The sequence below is a fragment of the Thrips palmi genome, unplaced genomic scaffold (genome assembly GCF_012932325.1).
Source record: "Thrips palmi isolate BJ-2018 unplaced genomic scaffold, TpBJ-2018v1 HiC_scaffold_8, whole genome shotgun sequence".
Taxonomy (NCBI): Eukaryota; Metazoa; Arthropoda; class Insecta; order Thysanoptera; family Thripidae; genus Thrips; species Thrips palmi.
Genome location: NW_023144635.1, coordinates 14,690,473 through 14,707,135, shown reverse-complemented (window position 1 = coordinate 14,707,135; position 16,663 = coordinate 14,690,473). Strand labels below are relative to the sequence as shown.

The following is a 16,663-nucleotide window of genomic DNA, read 5'->3' as shown; positions in this document are numbered from 1 at the left end:
GGCATTCATAGGAAGACAGAAATCCTCTTAGCATTGTCCGTGGCGAAACGTTCTTGAGGTTAAATGACCGAAATGCATGAAATCGTTAACAGCCGTGCTTGTATTCCCACTAAATGTTGTGAAATGTTAAAGTGCACTTGATCCAGGAAGCGGAAGAAGGGTATAAGTCGAATTGAATCCGTGCACTTTTGCGAGGCCTAAACCTTGCAGGTGGGAGAACAGGTGGGGAATGTCATCCAAAAATAGATGCAAGAGGATGGGACTTGTCTCATCACACTTATTTTTGAACCAAATTTTCGCTCATGTTTACTTGATAGACTGACAAGAGGTCACTGAATCAACTCGACTTAACCCCTTCTTCCGCTTCCCGAATCACTTGTTACGGCCACTTAGGTTAAATGTTTAGGTAAATCGTTGATTTTTATAGAAAACAGGGGTGTTCGATTTTTCCCCACTCTAGTGTACGGTTTTTCCCCGGTTCGTATTTAACCCTTTATTCGTAATCCAATCGCGTATCTGCTAAAAAAATTGAACGTATCTTGGGCTCCACACTTCCAACTCTCGTTTACGATAAGAACGTTCGTCACAGTACGCTCGGAAAGTCGTTTTAAAGAGATTTTGCGGGCAGGAAAGTTTCAAGTTTTGAGTGGTCTTTAAGTTTCATCGTAATAAGAGTTTTTAAAAAATTTGCAAGTTTCACTAGGGTCCCCTTTAAAACAAAAGAAATGTGCATAAAGAAAACGTTTTAGTATGGGCTGACGTGGTAGTACGATAAATTATTAGATAACGTATCTGAAAGACTGAAATTATTTATTCTGAGTAACGAGTTTTAAATCACCTCAACAAAGTAAAACACAGCTCTGACATGTGAGCAAGTAGAATGCGATTGCGCATACATTTTACAAAGGAAAAGAACCATTAACGAAATGCACATGGAAAAACGCAATCGAAGTGGAGGGCTGGAACATACAGTAGATAAGAGGAAAAGGAGAAGAGGAATAAAGGAGATAAACTTTGGAAAACTCTTAATGTCAGGCATTCGTACTGGTCGGAGAGGTTCTGTTGCCAGCGCCAGTTCCGCTTTTCCTCTTCCTCTTGTTCTTCGGTCGGCGACGACTCAAATGCTGTGTTCGCTCAGCACAGTGCATTAGCTTTTCGGGTAATGTATATATAAGTAAAGCTTTATTCCTTTTATTCGAAATGGCTTCACAGTTTTGTGTTTGACAATGTTGTCTGGGGCTAGCTTTGAGGCGCCTCCACGGTCTGTACAATCCACTGTCGCAGGATGGGGTTGGCGAGGTTGGAGTAGAGGCCGGGGTATCCCACGTCGCCGCAGCCGACGCCCCAGGACACGATGCCCACCTGCACCTGCTGGTCGTCCACGACTGGCCCGCCCGAGTCACCCTGGAAAGGAAACACTCCGGTCATCTTCGAACCACCGTCAACAGTCTACAAAAAATGTCCTGTCAACGCCGTTAATTTATTACCAATTTTTGCTGTTATGCAATTCACGGCGTTTGCTGTGATCTAGTTCACGGCGTTCACTGTGATCTCGGTTACAGTGTTCACTGTGATCTGGCTACAGTAAACGCCGTGAATTGGAGCCTGATTTGCAGCACTTCGGTGCTCAGCGGCGTCAAACTCACAGTGTTTACTGTGAACCAGATCACAGTGAACACCGTGAACAAGATCACAGTGAATCGCGTGAGCAGATCACAGTAAACGCTGTGAATTGACCTACAGTGAAAACTGGTAATAAATTAACGGCATTGACAGGACATTTTTGGTAGAGTGAACGGGGGTAACTTGGTACACTTTTCCACGTTTTTTAACGCCAGAGACAAGATTGTCGACCCTGACCATTGGACCCTTACTATGTTGTACTTAGTTTAACCTTTCCTTCACGAATTCATGCCAGTCTGGTTCATTTGCCTGGATTATGCCGTTTATGGATGGCCCCGAAAGGGTGTCCCATCTGATCTCGCTTTGTCAAAGCACATTTGATTGACATGGACCTCGTACCTTGCAAGAGTCTTTGCCGCCGAAACCTGCGCAAATCATGGTGTCGTCAACCAGCAGGTTCCTTGTTGCGTACAGGCCTTTGCACACTTCCAGAGGTAGATTCGGCAGCATCACAGCGAGTAAGTGGTCAGGTGCGTCGGGGTTGTTTATCTAAATGCGCGAAAAAAAATGAAGTTACTTATACATTTTCGCAGAGAAGACTTAGGCCGCAATCGGTCGGAATATGAGGGTTTAGGAGCGAGCGCCCAAAAGCCAGCAGTAATCCAAAATTATTCAGCTAATTTACTTAAAAGAAAACCTAGGGGAATTTCATTACCGAAAATGCTCAACCGACGATTACCTTTCCCACCTACTACGACCATTACATCTTCTACTAAATACAACGCACCTTGAATTATTAACTGCAATAGGCTCTAAAATAGACTTACTAGCGTATTTCAAACGTTGTAGGTTTTTGAAATTCAAACATGCGTTCCTCTTATTTGGAGTTGTTGTAGTTTTAGAAATCTTTGTTTGTTAAGACAGAAAAACTTGAAAAAAAAGGAACTTTATGACAAGAAAAGCAAGAACTATTCACTAAATTTTCCTGTCCACAGCTTATTTAACAACTACAGTGAATTACCCCTCGATGAAAACTGTTCTAGGCTTGCGTATATTGATGCACTGAAAATGCAACGGCGATACTAAAGTACATTTTTTGGCGATACAATTGAGTATCGCCAATAAACGGCCTTACGGAAAAGTATTGCCTTCAGAACGGCAATACAAAAAAGTATCGCCAAAAGTTGGCAATACTTTTGGATATTGCTTAAGCCACGGCATTTAACCAAGGTCTTCTCCCCTTGATTTGTTCGACGTTTATTGCCAAATTGTGGCAATACCCCAAAATATTGCCAAATTTTGGCAATACTTTAGTGTATCGCCGTTTTGAAGGCAATGCTTTTCCGTAAGGCCGTTTATTGGCGATACTCAATTGTATCGCCTAAAAAGGTACTAAAAGTATTGCCTTTGGACTTACAGTGTGGACGCCCGAAAGTTACAACTGATGCAAAGGCTGGTAAAGGACTGTACGTATAGTAGTAGACTGCAAGTAGATCAACTTGATAAATTTTGTAAGACCGAAGTGAAAAGTTCAATAATCAGTATGTCCTTATGTCCTCGGATTTTAGCCATGACTTTTCTGTTATACACCTCTTTAACGAGACTTTTTATTCACGAAGCCACGCTGATAAAATGAGAAGGTCCCGCCGGATGACAGAGTACACTGCAAGAAATGCCCACAGCAAAAGTACACAAATTTCTGGTAATTTTTTAAAGAATTTAATGTACACTTCTAGTACAACAATTGTTGTACAAAGTACAATGGAACCGGCATGACGAGTGCTGTGCAGTCCAGGCCTCGTACTTCCTACAATCCCTGTCGTACTTTCTACAATCCCTGTTGTACTTTTGTTGTACTATCGACACTTTTTCTTGCGGTGTAATGCCCGGACAGTGGAAAAAGATGATGGCCTCTCACCGCTAGACGTCCCCATCCACTGATAGTGAGAAGCTGGCCGGGCGTCAGGGACTTGCCGGCGGCCACTAGTCTAGTGGGGCGCGCCGAGACCTTGTTCAGGACCAACGGAGTGTCGACCTTCAAGAGGCCGACGTCGTAGACGTAGGTGCGGATGTTGAACTGTGGGTGCGTAGCCGCCCACGCCAAGCCCACCTCCTGGCCGCCGGAGGATTGTGAGGTTGAACCCACACGGATCTTCACTGACGCCAAATCCCCGTGCAAGCTGCAGACAAAGTGTAGGGTGCAATCCTAATTCAAGACGGCAGAATATGTGGTTGCCCGAAGTCAGGCAACCAATTTAAAATCAAATTAGATTTCTACAAAAACAGTCCATAAGATAAAAAATCAATTGTGGGTCACGAATCAATTACACACTAAATGTCATGGGACTTTTTCTTGTCCCACGGTTTATGCAATTTTAAGCACATCCGACGCTGATACAATTTTGTTCCCGTCTGGTGACACATTTTGTCCGGCGCCAGCTGCAACTTGTACTTTCACTAGACAATTTGTCCCGCCTGGCGGACACAAAATTGCATCACCACCGGATGTGCTTAAAATTGCATAAACTGTGGGACAAAAAAAGTCCCATGACATTTAGTGTGTATGGGCCGCTTTGTTTGACAGGCCGCTGCAAATCCATGAATGAGCGAATCGATTTAAAATGCGGTATGGGTCTTCCAACGATCTTCTTTTGTCACGAAACAGCGTCGATGTCTGCGCCACGACCACAACGCCAGCTATCGGGCAGCTAGGAGAGACCTTCAAAATTCAACATAAAATTGGGCCAATCCGAGGGCAGGCAAGAGAAAAGACGGAAAGGGATATTTTTCAAACATTTTCGAACAGTCGAATTATGGAATGGAGAGGGATGCCCTGCCGCTTTTAGTGTATAATAGGTGAAAGACTCAAAGTCAACCCCAGTTTGGCAAAAGTTGTACGAGGCTTGGCGGGCGGGAAACTCGAAAAATTGTTGAGCCACAGTTGGTTCCAAAAATCAGCCTGTTTTTCAAACGGCCATAGGTCAGTAAATGAGGGTGACAGATGGTGCTGCTATGCTGCTAAACGTAGGGAAGGGATCACATTTGGACGTTTCAAAGCTATTTTGGCTACTTGTTCAAAACTAACATTTTAACTATGCATTGTTGAAAAAAGTGACCCACGATTGATTAATATTACCTTATCAGGAACTGCCTGAAAGTTTGGCATGGACACCTAAAAAGATTCATTGGTGTAATCAACTTCATGCGATAAGCTAACATCAACAATCTTCTATGTAACCCAAGGAAAACATTTCCTAAAACGTAACCATACAGACATAAATATTACATACAAACTTCAGTATGGTTTTAGTGGAGGTTATCCTGCAGGGCAGGTATATGGATGAATGAAGGTTATGAAGAGAATTTTTTCATCTTCAAGACGCCGCGATCGCCAGAAACCTCACTGGTAAAACTACACACTAAATGTCATGGGACTTTTTTTTGTCCCACGGTTTAGGCAATTTTAAGCACATCCGGTGGTGATGCAATTTTGTGTCCGTCAGGCGGGACAAATTGTCTAGTGAAAGTACAAGTTGCAGCTGGCGCCGGACAAAATGTGTCACCAGACGGGAACAAAATTGTATCAGCGTCGGATGTGCTTAAAATTGCATAAACCGTGGGACAAAAAAAGTCTCATGACATTTAGTGTGTAAAGCGTAACTCTACACTCTAAAAAAAGTTACAGAATTTTGTATCATTTTTTTGATGCAGGATTTTGTATCACCTGCATTGGTTACAAATATTTGTATAAGTGATATAGAATTTTGTATCAGATGTGCCGGTTACAGAAAAATGAATCCTTTTGGAGCTTGATACAGAAATTTGTTACATGAAGGTTACAATATTATGTTTGTAACATAACTGATACAGAAAAATTGTAACTGCATACTAAATTCTGTATCAGATATTAAAACATAATGTTTAACGGTAAAATTGAACAGCAGTGCCCATAGAGACAAGTTAAACTTAGAGTTTTCATGTGCTTTTATTTTTCCCGACTCGGAATAAGAGATTCAGTCTCGTGTATGCTTGGCTGGCAAGGCCTCCGTCCCTTACCACGCGCGCCTCAGGTCACCGGCTACCCACGCCGCTCCCTCCACGGCGTCCGCACAGTGCAGTTGGTAGCGTGGCGGGCCGCCAACCCAGAGTTTGGGGTTCGATTCCCGACTTCTCAGAGTACATTTGGGAAAGTTGTGACTCGAAGGATATAAGGACCTTCAATCAGACCCACGGAGACTACGTTCGAACAAAATTCTCATTTTGAAGCTTGATTTGGAAGAATAACGACTGTTTACAAACTTTGTAACCGTTACGAAATTCTGTAACCAAGTTACAAAGAAAAAAATTGTATCCATCGTGATACAAATATCTGTAACACATGTTATTGAAAAAGCTGCGTAACCATGTTACAAAATTCTGTACTGATTTTTTTTAGAGTGTATGCTTAAGTCAAGGATAAAGTTACGCATGAAGACGTGGCGCTTGAATTGAAGCATACTTTGTATATTGCACCATGCATTGAGATAGGAGATATCTTAGCGGAAGAGCCTGTTACGCTTGATTTCAAGCGTAAACTGATTACGCTGAAAAAGAGAGGGTCATACTATACTTAAGTTTCACCAGTGTGGCGTGCGTGTGCTTCCGTTCCAGATTGTCGCAACCTGACCTGTAGCTCTTATTTGAAGCTAACGGTGCAGTCACCTGCTGAACGCTTGTATTTCTAAAGCTAGACAGTCATAAAGTTTATTGACAGTTTCTAAGGACTTCTGACAAGAATCTGCAGATGACTTATTACCGTTCGCCGCCATTGAAAGTTAAGAGGACTTCGCATCCACCGATTGCCCCCAAGGTCTCAGCAATATAGATGTAGGGCAATCGCAGGGCGATCTTAAGCAGTGTCATCACACTGATAATGGGCAACTGGTGGCCGTCGACAGGATTAAATGGAGGTGCGAAGAGGCAGACAAAAGAACGCTTAGAGTTGGAGACAACGTGCTGACCAGTTTCCAGTGATTCAGGCACAAAATAAGAGAAGTTGCTCGTACAAACAGCTCCCAGTTCAGTTTTCGAGGTTTTCGCCGAGGGGGTAAACACTTCACGAAATCGTGTACAGACTACTCGGTATTACGCTGTATTACGGGTGTATTACACGTGTATTACGGCCCTCAAATGCCAAAATTTGGCTCATTTGACCCAAAAATGGTATTACGATCACGTGTATTACGCGTAATACACGGTTTTTGTGTACAGGGTATTACGCGAGTGGTTACCCCCTCGGTTTTCGCTCAGAGGAACACGGGTAACCTTTTCGCCGATTTTCTTTTCAGTAGACATCTGAAACCGCAGTCACCTGAGACAAAACGTACACTGTTTCACATTTATCTGTTAAAACTTACTCGTAGACGCAGTGTCCAGCAGTCAGTATCCAATGCTCGCTCAAGATGGACCCACCGCAATATATGACGTCATCTCTCCGTAGCGAGACCTGAAGCAGATTCTCATGTAGCATGTGCTACCCAACATGGTTGAGTGCCCACGAGGACCCAAACACAGTCAACAACAATACATCCACGCAAGGACCAGATTTAAAGAGGGAGGGTCTGCGAAGTGTCTTTGAAAACACCCGAAACCCAAGGGTGGTAAAATTACCCCTTTGGAGGGCAGTAAAATTGCTACGGGCGGAATCTATTTCTGAGTTACAAAGAATTACCGCCAATTTAAGGCAGGAAATTTACCACCTTCGACAGTTGTATCGCCTTAAATGTTCTGTTGAAGGGAAATTTCCGTAAAAACGGTACCTAGTTTTCCAAGGAAGCTATGGTAAAGACATAGGCGATTTCCAGGGGGTTCCTTGAAACACCAGGAACCATTTTTACCGAGAGTACAGCTGTGAAAGGTAGTAAATTTACCGCCTTTACAGTATAGGTATTCTTTTAAGACCCGTTGGAGAGGCGGAAAAAAATAGATTCCGCTCGTAGATGGTGGTGATTGTTTTACTGCCTTCGTAAGACTATGTGTACCGACTTTTGATTCTGGGTGATAGGAGCGAAATAACAGAAAGTGAAGAGGTGCAAGAAAGTAAATGAATCCCCGCATTCCTGGTTAATTTGGAACCTCCATCGATGCTGACTCGGTTTGTGTGTAGGTGTAGCTTAGCTTGCATTAAAAACCTTGGAGTACATGGCTGAGACTATGCACTGCTAGAAATAACCACGACAAAAGTACACAAATTTCTGGCAAATTGTTTTATCAGGTATTCATTGTACTTTTAATGAACAACAATTGTTGTACAAAGTACAATGGAATCGGCATGACGAGTGCTGTGCTGTCCAGGCCTCGTTGTGGTTTGAACAGTTTTCGTTGTGCTTTCAACAATCCCTGTTGTACTTTTATTGTACAGTTTTTGTTCTACTTTTGTTGTACTATCCACTATCCACACTTCTTCTCGCAGTGTGTGTACGCATATGAACATGGGATTTCTCATAATTGAAAGATACATCCAGTAATTTAACGATATAAGGAGGGGTGGGCGGTCATTTCCACGAACAAATCTCCGAACAGGGTGCATCGCTTCGGTCAGCAAACCAAAGACGACTCATGAACGACGCAGCATCCTGTTGTATTACAAGTGAACACAGTGCAGTTGTATTGGGAAACTATTCTGTAGGATTACTATACCCTATACGCACGAGGGAGCAACCACGCGCGAAGTCCTCGCGAAATCCCTTCGTAGTCTGGTGAAATCTCGTGAAAACCCACCAAATCTGGTGAAATCATGCGAAATAACACCATAACGTAGCGATATCTTGCAAAATTTTGACGCAAAAGCCTGCGAAATCTGGACGAAATCCCTTCAGAGAATCGTATGTACAAAAAATTTTCAAGTGGTTGCCACCTTGACCACGCAGCATCCACGTCGAATCCACGTAACTTAAGTGGAGTGGGTGGATTAGCACTTTCCTACTTCAAATCCAAGTGACTAACGTTGATTTACATCGATTTAATCGTGTACAGTGGTCTATAGCAAATCAACGTCGACTCTACGTGCATTTTTTAACGATTTTGATGGACGCTGTGTCTACGTCGATAATACGGTGACTTTGTGACGAGTATCCAGAGCGGTCGTATCGATATCGATAGCATATGGATTGAGCGCGTTTATTCTTCCACATGATCTCGATCTGGATCTCACGTATCCGCACGTATCCAAATTCATCGAAGCATGGTCGTCTGTCTATGCCACATTCATCTGACTTGAATCGGACTTCCACGTGCACCGAGGGCAAAAATCAGAGGAAATCCTGTAGTGATTAGCACAGCTGTCACTGCAGTCAAGAGTACAGGATTTACTGTACTTTGTACGGGATTTACTGTACCACAGGAGTTAGTCCGAAGGTGAGCAGATTCAACCTTGCAAATCGAGATGCCGGAATGCCACTTAACATAGTTGTAGTTGTGTTCCCCACACTGCAAACCTAACTGTCTACTAAGTACTACTAAGTAAATGCATGCTTGCAAGTACACACTTACAAACGCATGCTTGACGCCGTATAACTCCATGCATCAAGCATGCGTTTGTAAGTGTGTACTTGCAAGCATGCGTTTGTAAGTGTGTACTTGGCCAAGCATGCGTTTGTAAGTGTGTGCTTGCAAGCATGCATTTGTAAGTGTGTACTAAGTAGACAGTTAGGTTTGTAGTGCAGGATCAGTTTAAGAGGTGGAGCTAAGATGGTCCCACTTGTGGGGCCTCGTGGCGACGACTAGAATAGTCTATTGATTTCTAGGTGACCTCTGGTATCAACCTTGGGGAAATGCCTAACTTAGTAGCCAGATTTTACATCGAATATCGAGACAATCGAATGAAGCTTCGCCAAGCTCACAATGACCGGTGTGCACCCCGATGTAACCTGGATGGTGGGTGGATAAGGCGAGTTTCTGAATACACGTTGCACGTAGCTTCACTTGGACGTTTTTACTTCATTGTCGGGTCGACCATCCACCTCTCACAAGGCAACATATTCAGGTGGAAAGGACTATACTTTCGTTTACATTTCGAAAATGCACGTGTTACACTACTTAACCTGTAAGACATTTGTTGTCTATTTGTGCATGGATTAAAGTTAATCTACTGATCACAAGTACATTTTAAATGTAAAGTAATAGTACTTGGACTGCAGATAGGTCAATGCAGTCCAGCTGCATTCCAACAGCAGTTAAACTGCTCAAACTGCTGTAAAACTATAGTTAACTACAGTTCAACTGCAGTTTATTTACTGGGAAAGTGGTAGTTTTTTCGGACATTTGCAGTTTTTCTGCAGTTTGGAATCTAGTTGAAATCGTTTTTTTTAAAATACAGCTCCAAAACGTATTTTAACTACAACAATCATTACAATCATAAATGTACTGAACAATGCAAAGCTCAAAAACCAAATTTTTTTGACATTCCGTCTCTTTTTCTCTCCTCTTATGCCCCTCTCCTGTGCCCCCTTCATCTCATGGTTTGTTTCGTATCTTGGATGTGAAAGTGTGATGTCAGTGTTGGGATTCGATCCTGGATCTTTTGTGTTGTGGAGTTGTTGTGTTATCCACTGCGCTGGTGAGCGCCCGTGGGGACGAGCGTGCGATGCCCCGACCACATGACAAGGCCTCCCGCCGCAACGACTGTTCAGATGAACTATAGTTTTTCTGCAGTTGAGCTACACATAAAATGCACTTGCCGGGAAAAAATTTACGTTTTCTCCGCTACAACTAATGCTGCCCCTTGCCGAACCTAAATTATTCTTCCACGATCAGAGGACAAGAACCCCTGGACGAACAGCTTAGAGTCTGCAAATTCTGATGACACTTCGCGTCTAACTTAACAAGTGTATGCCTTGAAAGAGTATAACAGCAGTTTCGACTCATCGTGCGACACACATGGCGAAATGAAGCCTGAAGCGCAAAACAACTAGAATAAAAGTACAATTATTACTTCACTATCGATGAGCACTTCAAATGTACATTCGAAAATGCATTTCGATTGCAGACTCGATACCGCTTAGAACGCTACTTCTAAACTGCAGTCGAAACTATGCTTTGATAATAGTTCACGTATGTTTTTGTCTACTTTTCAGTCTACATGGCGATCTGTATTTTCATAATGCACTTCGTTTGCATTATTACTACAGTTTAGGCACTACAGTTTAAGACTGTAGTTGGGACTTAGTATGAACTGCAGTCCTTTCCACCCAAACCCCTTTCCAGCCAAACTTTATTTTTTGTAAGAATAACATATAAGATTAAGAATGCACCCCAAAGTTGGTGCCAAGATACATATCCACACCCCTCCTGATTTTTTTAAACCGAAAAAAGGGGTAAAATGGTTCATGTTTCTACATGCAACGAGCAGATTTTCAGTCGTAATTGAGCAGTCAAACCAAAATATGTGCAAAATAGGGTACTATATGAAACAGACCAAAATTTTCTCTCATTTTCGTCAGAAAGGGACCAAACATTGTGGGAAATGATAAAAAACTAGACTTCAAATTTTCCGATTTGATGTCCGAAAATGACCCATACACTGCAAAAAGGCTTATTTTAACCCCTTTTTTTGTTTTAAAAAATTGGGAAAGGGTGTAGATATATATCTTGGCACCAACTTTGAGGTGCATTCTTAATCTTATTTGTTACTCTTCCGAAAAAAAAAAGTTTGGCTGGAATCTGAGTGTACCACCTGAATATGTTCCCTTGTCAGTCACGCGGATGTTTCCATGGGGATTAACTCCGTATTTTAGAATACAAAATGTCCTTCCATAATGTAAGCAATAGCGTCTGATATATTCAGGTAGTTTTTGGTCACGTCTGTGAACTGTACTGTCTTAAAATGTTTAGAATTCTGAAGAAAAGCTTTTGAGACAAATCAGACGGCTTAGTATTCCTAAAGAATTTAATTTTAATAGAACTGCACCGTCACTGGTTTTCTGAAAGTAATAATGATCTCATATAAAACCCAATAACATTTGTATAACATTAGTAGCGCCGTGAAAAAGTTATTGCATTATAAGTGCATTAAATATTGTATTGCATCAGTGCATTTAGCACTTCATTGGCGTAGTTATCATTTTATCACACCAAAACAGTGATAATCTGGGCCATGACCGGCCAAAACCTTAGAGACACTGTTAAAAAAAGTCTGAAAATTCAGACCATTTTTTCCAGACTTCCTACTCTGAAATGGGAATTCAGACTCAAGTCTTAAAGTTCAGACTTTAGTATAAATTTTTTGGGTTGCACGGTCTGAAATGCGTTTTCAGACCGAGAGATGAAAATTCACAATTGATGCTCTTATTTTCAGAATCCTTGGTCTTTCTTGTAGATTCAGACCGCAGTCCAAATTTTTATCGCCTGGTCTGAATACAATTTGTAATCTCTGTATTTCTGAAGTCAAAATCATGTCGTCAAACACACATTTAATATGGTATGTGGATTACTTGAAAACCGATGAGTACTTCGGTATGGACCGTCAGGACCCCTGTCGGACGGCTGCCCGAGTCGCAGCATGTACTCGGCTCGACGCTCCTCGGAGCCCACAAGCGCCACACGGCTTAGTGGATAAGGTGGCTGCCTCGTAACCCGAGGTCCGGGGTTCGAGTCGCAGTGCAGTACCATTTTTACGTCTTCCGATACAGTTCGAGAGTGCCCATTCCCTTCAGTAGGAAGGTTTCTGGATTAACCGATGAATACAAAATTTTCATTTGGAAGCATCGTTGATATAAAAATTTTGCAGTCTGAATTTTCATGAGAATTCTGGCTTGTCTAACATATCAGACTATATCAAGAAAAATTTAATTAATTCACGTCTACTTTTTCAAGAAAGATTCATATAACTCTGAATTTTATAACAGTAGCCAAAGTTATGCAATAACTGCTAAATATTGTATTGCATTAGTGCATTTAGCACTTCATTGGCGTAGTTATCATTTTATCACACCAAAACAGTGATAATCTGGGCCATGACCGGCCAAAACCTTAGAGACTTCCTGCATTTTTAGTGCGATAATTTGAAGGAATCACATTAGCCCTTTTATCGCAGCAATTTGTAAGCAACTTATCACATTGGGAATATCAGTGGCGATTGTCAGTTATACGAGATAAATTCCGATAATGAAAGACTGGTGCAGACTTTCGTTAAGTTCAAGAACAAAATCCTTAGTACATACTTTTGAGCCCCCCCCCCCTCTCTTGTATTACCCCGCTAATCATGGCGCGCCTGCGCCTCCTGCAGGGAGCACGCTTACCTGAAACGGGAAGTCTTTAATATCCGCTGTCAGCCCTCCGACAATTTTGAGTTTTGAATTCTCTTCTAGCGGACGTGGCAGTGCATGGCAAGCTGTAATCGGAAGTTAAAGTTAAAGACTTTAAGGGGTTCTGCGCACTGCCCTATCAAGCTACATCCGACACCAGGTGTCATAAATTTTAACCTGACGTCCGAAGGTTCGGAAGGTTCAGTATGAAGCCTGGGATTCTAAATTATAAGCCGAGAAGGTTTCATCCTGGCTATTAAATGGCAGTAAAGATTGCGCGCATGTTGACGTCATGGCGGCCACCATTCTTATCAACTCTGGCTCCGTCACGACCGACACCGACCTACTCACAAAAGGAATAATCCTGTCCGTTACAGTCGGCCGATTTTCCATTTTTGGCAATATTTTTTTTTGAGTGAGTACGTTCGAAATAGCTGGAGTCCCCCAGCATAAAAGTTGGAACCGAATGAATGCTGCTTTTAAATGCGATGAGATCTGTTAGTGTGGCTACGTGTGGCGAGAGTCTGTCGAAGGCAGACCAGCGCCGCTGGCCAGGGTAGGTGTTAACGCCAGGCGTGGATTGTCGGAACTGGCGCAGCATCGCGAAGCCTGTCACGACAAGCCACTGTCTGGCGTAGGTGTACGACAGATCGTGCCTTGTCGTAACATGCTTCGCGGTGCTGCGCCAGTTTCGACAATCCACGCCTGGCGTACACACCCACCTTGGCCTGCGGCGCTAGCCTGCCTTCGGCATGCTGCTTTCCTAGTCAAACCGTGGAAATAGGCGTGATCCCCACCAAAAGAAGCATTTGGTGATCAAAACATTCACTAATCGGACTTAACTTTTGGTCGGGGGTCAGAATGGGTTCTATTTTCTCGCATTAGGAAATAAATAACTGTTTTATCAATGAGCGTGTTACGGTTAGAAGTAGGAGGTTCCACCTAGTTGTTGCTGGCAAGTGGAACCTACCTCCTTCTTCTAACCCTAACACATGTGTGTTTGTACGTTTCTTGGACTAAGTCCGTTGACTTGTTTGATCTGTGGGTAGGGCCAACTCATTCTTATTTTTACCTAAAGAGTCACGCCAAAAATCGGCGTGACTCAAAAATTCACGCCAATTGTTGTTGTGAATTTCCTATCATGCCGGTTTGTGGCAGGGATCCTTAACTTGCATAACATAAGGGCATCATAACGTTATAAGAGTTAAAGTTATTACCCTTAACTTCTAACGTCTTTTCTAAAGGGAAGATTATTTTTTTATGTCTCGAATTTGTGTGGATATACTTTTGCAAGTACTTTCATAAGTCCGTACGCTTAACCTTTAGCGAACATTGTCTTGTGTTACGTTAAAGCAATGTTAGTTAAATGTTAGGTTAAGGACCCCTGGTTTTTGACATGACTTTCTCATGAAACGTGTTGTTATTCGCGCCAAATGAAGGCGTGACTCACTGTGTCATGCCGTATATCGGCGTAAATTTCGTGTCCCACCAGTTTTTGGCGTGGCTCTTGGTCACGCCATAATTCCGGCCATGTGTCCGACCCTTACGTTTTCAGTGTAGCAAACCAGGGTAACTTGAGAGAATATTTCACGTTTTTTGGACCGTGTGTCCACAATACTTCTCTCACCAACCCGAATCCCAACTATCTTTAATTTCACATGATTACATTCAGTTTGGACCCCATGAAGTTTTTTTTGGGGAGTAATGGGCCTCTAAAGTTGTCTGAAGTTACCCCGTCATTTGGGGTAACTTGAGACACACCTAGTTTTTACTTTGCTTTTTCACGGAAGGGGTTTTTTTTTTTGCCCCCATACTGATTTTCTGATACATTTAACTTTTTTTAATGAAGTACTACTTGGGGAAAAATATTAGAAGATTTTTGATCCAAATATTATTTTTTTTCATCAATGTTACATTGGTATTTGAGGGATACGGCACGCCCGAAGCGAAACGATTTTTCCATTTCACATCCACCCGTAAACTAAGTACAGCGATTCTCTCATTTCACACCCAAACCCTGACCCCTTTGAAAGACTTTTTCTTATTTCTAAGTACACAAGTCCATTCCTGCAAAGGTATATAGTCTTAATCAATTTTTAAAGTTAACTCAAAATCCTTTCACAATTTTTACAGTTGTTTTTCTTCAAAAAAATCGACGGTTCTTGGGCTATAAGTGGTCCGATTTCAATGGTATTTAGCTCGCTGGAAAGGTAATTAAATTCCCCATCTTTTGCGACTTCAAGATTTATTAAGTCTTATCTGGTCCGTGAGTAGTTGAGAAAACACTCCAACTTTAAGCTGCATATCAACTTGGGACCCTCCCCCTCCCCACTGTCTAAAAAAGTGATTCCCGATCAAACTCGGCTTGGTTTTGATCTTTGAACGGAGAGGTCCTTTAAATTTTAAAATCACCCTGTAGTACAAGGGGGCCAGTGCCCAAGTTACGCCACTCAAACTTCCGTCAAATTCAACGAAATTTGGTGTTTTAAGTTACCCCGCACAGTTACCATCTTCTATGAAAGTCAGTATCACCCTATGAATGATGGGTTCCGTCAAAACCAATGCTGCATTTAGAATGTTAAAATAACAGGGTTGAAAGATGCTACGGTCATTGGGGTCTCAGCAAGACGTGTTTCGAGTACCAAGGAAGACTTGTAACACTTCTCTAAAATTGGTAAATTTACTAAAATTGAAAAATCGTTATAGAACTGACCAGCTTGGTCCTAACCCCCCACATTATATTTGTAATTTGACGAATAATTGTACGACGAATGATTTTTTTTTTATAAAGGGCTCATTATTTTATGAATGCTTCGTTGGAAAAATGACTAACTCAAAAACATAAAAAAACGCATGTTTCATTCCCCAATTTTAACGTTACAGCATCACAAGCCATTCGTAACTTTACGAATGTTTCATAATGTTACATGAATAATTCATAAATTTAAGAATGTTTCGTAGAGTTTTATATGAGCCATTCTTGTACAGTTTCTGTGGAAAAATCGTAAATTTAAGAACAATTAAACGATAAATGGTTCATTATTTTATGAATGGTTCGTAAAATTTGAATACCTTTCGGGCGTTTTCAGGCACATTTCTCCAAAAAAATTTAAAAAGGGTTCAAAATTTGGCTCATTCATGATTTTTTTTGTAGTGAGCATAAAACGAGCCATTCTTAAGATTACGAAGCATTCATCGCCAAATATGTCGCAAAATTACGACAACTTTTTTCAGCGACTCTAGAGATGGGTGGGGCAATTTACCTGCCAAACTCGCAAGAACGATTGTAAGACGCAACATGCTGCGACGCGACAAACTGCCAGACTAGCATCAGCCTCGTCCCCGTGCTGCCAGCTGGCCCCGCTTCCGATAAGAAAGAGAACAACGGCCATCGGCCGAATAGGCTTGAGACGCTTAAAGGGGCTCATACTGCACTAAGAATCCAAACGCTATGAATTGGTGCAATGCAAAAGCATCGCACATGAAGTGCAATGCCTCCCTATTCCCTGCATTGGGTCTCGATATGCACGACTTTTCAGATGCAATTTTTGGGTAGCACTCAAAATTTTCTTTTTTTTTGTGCTGTTTCCTAAATGCCTGGGTTTTGCGATAGGATACTCCTTCATGACCCTACCGGGCTTTTTCCCTTGGCCAAAAAAGCGGATTTTTTGGGTACTTTTTCTTGTTTTTTTGGTTCCACATTCCATCCTAAACTGCCGGGGCGGCTGTTGCCGGTCGGAGGGTCACCGCCTCACTAA

At 42.1% G+C, this 16,663-nt stretch overlaps 1 protein-coding gene across 1 annotated transcript; it reads right to left on the bottom strand.

Annotated features, from left to right (window-relative positions):
* Nucleotides 1-1,160: 1,160 nt before the first annotated feature.
* Nucleotides 1,161-16,310, bottom strand: LOC117653594 (trypsin-like). Its single transcript, XM_034399388.1, has 6 exons — nt 16,169-16,310; nt 12,900-12,991; nt 7,020-7,108; nt 3,542-3,803; nt 2,023-2,172; nt 1,161-1,404 (listed from the first exon to the last, which is right to left on the bottom strand). The coding sequence occupies exons 1-6, from the start codon at nt 16,203-16,205 to the stop codon at nt 1,240-1,242; spliced, it is 795 nt and encodes a 264-aa protein (XP_034255279.1). The 5' UTR covers nt 16,206-16,310; the 3' UTR covers nt 1,161-1,239.
* Nucleotides 16,311-16,663: the final 353 nt, after the last annotated feature.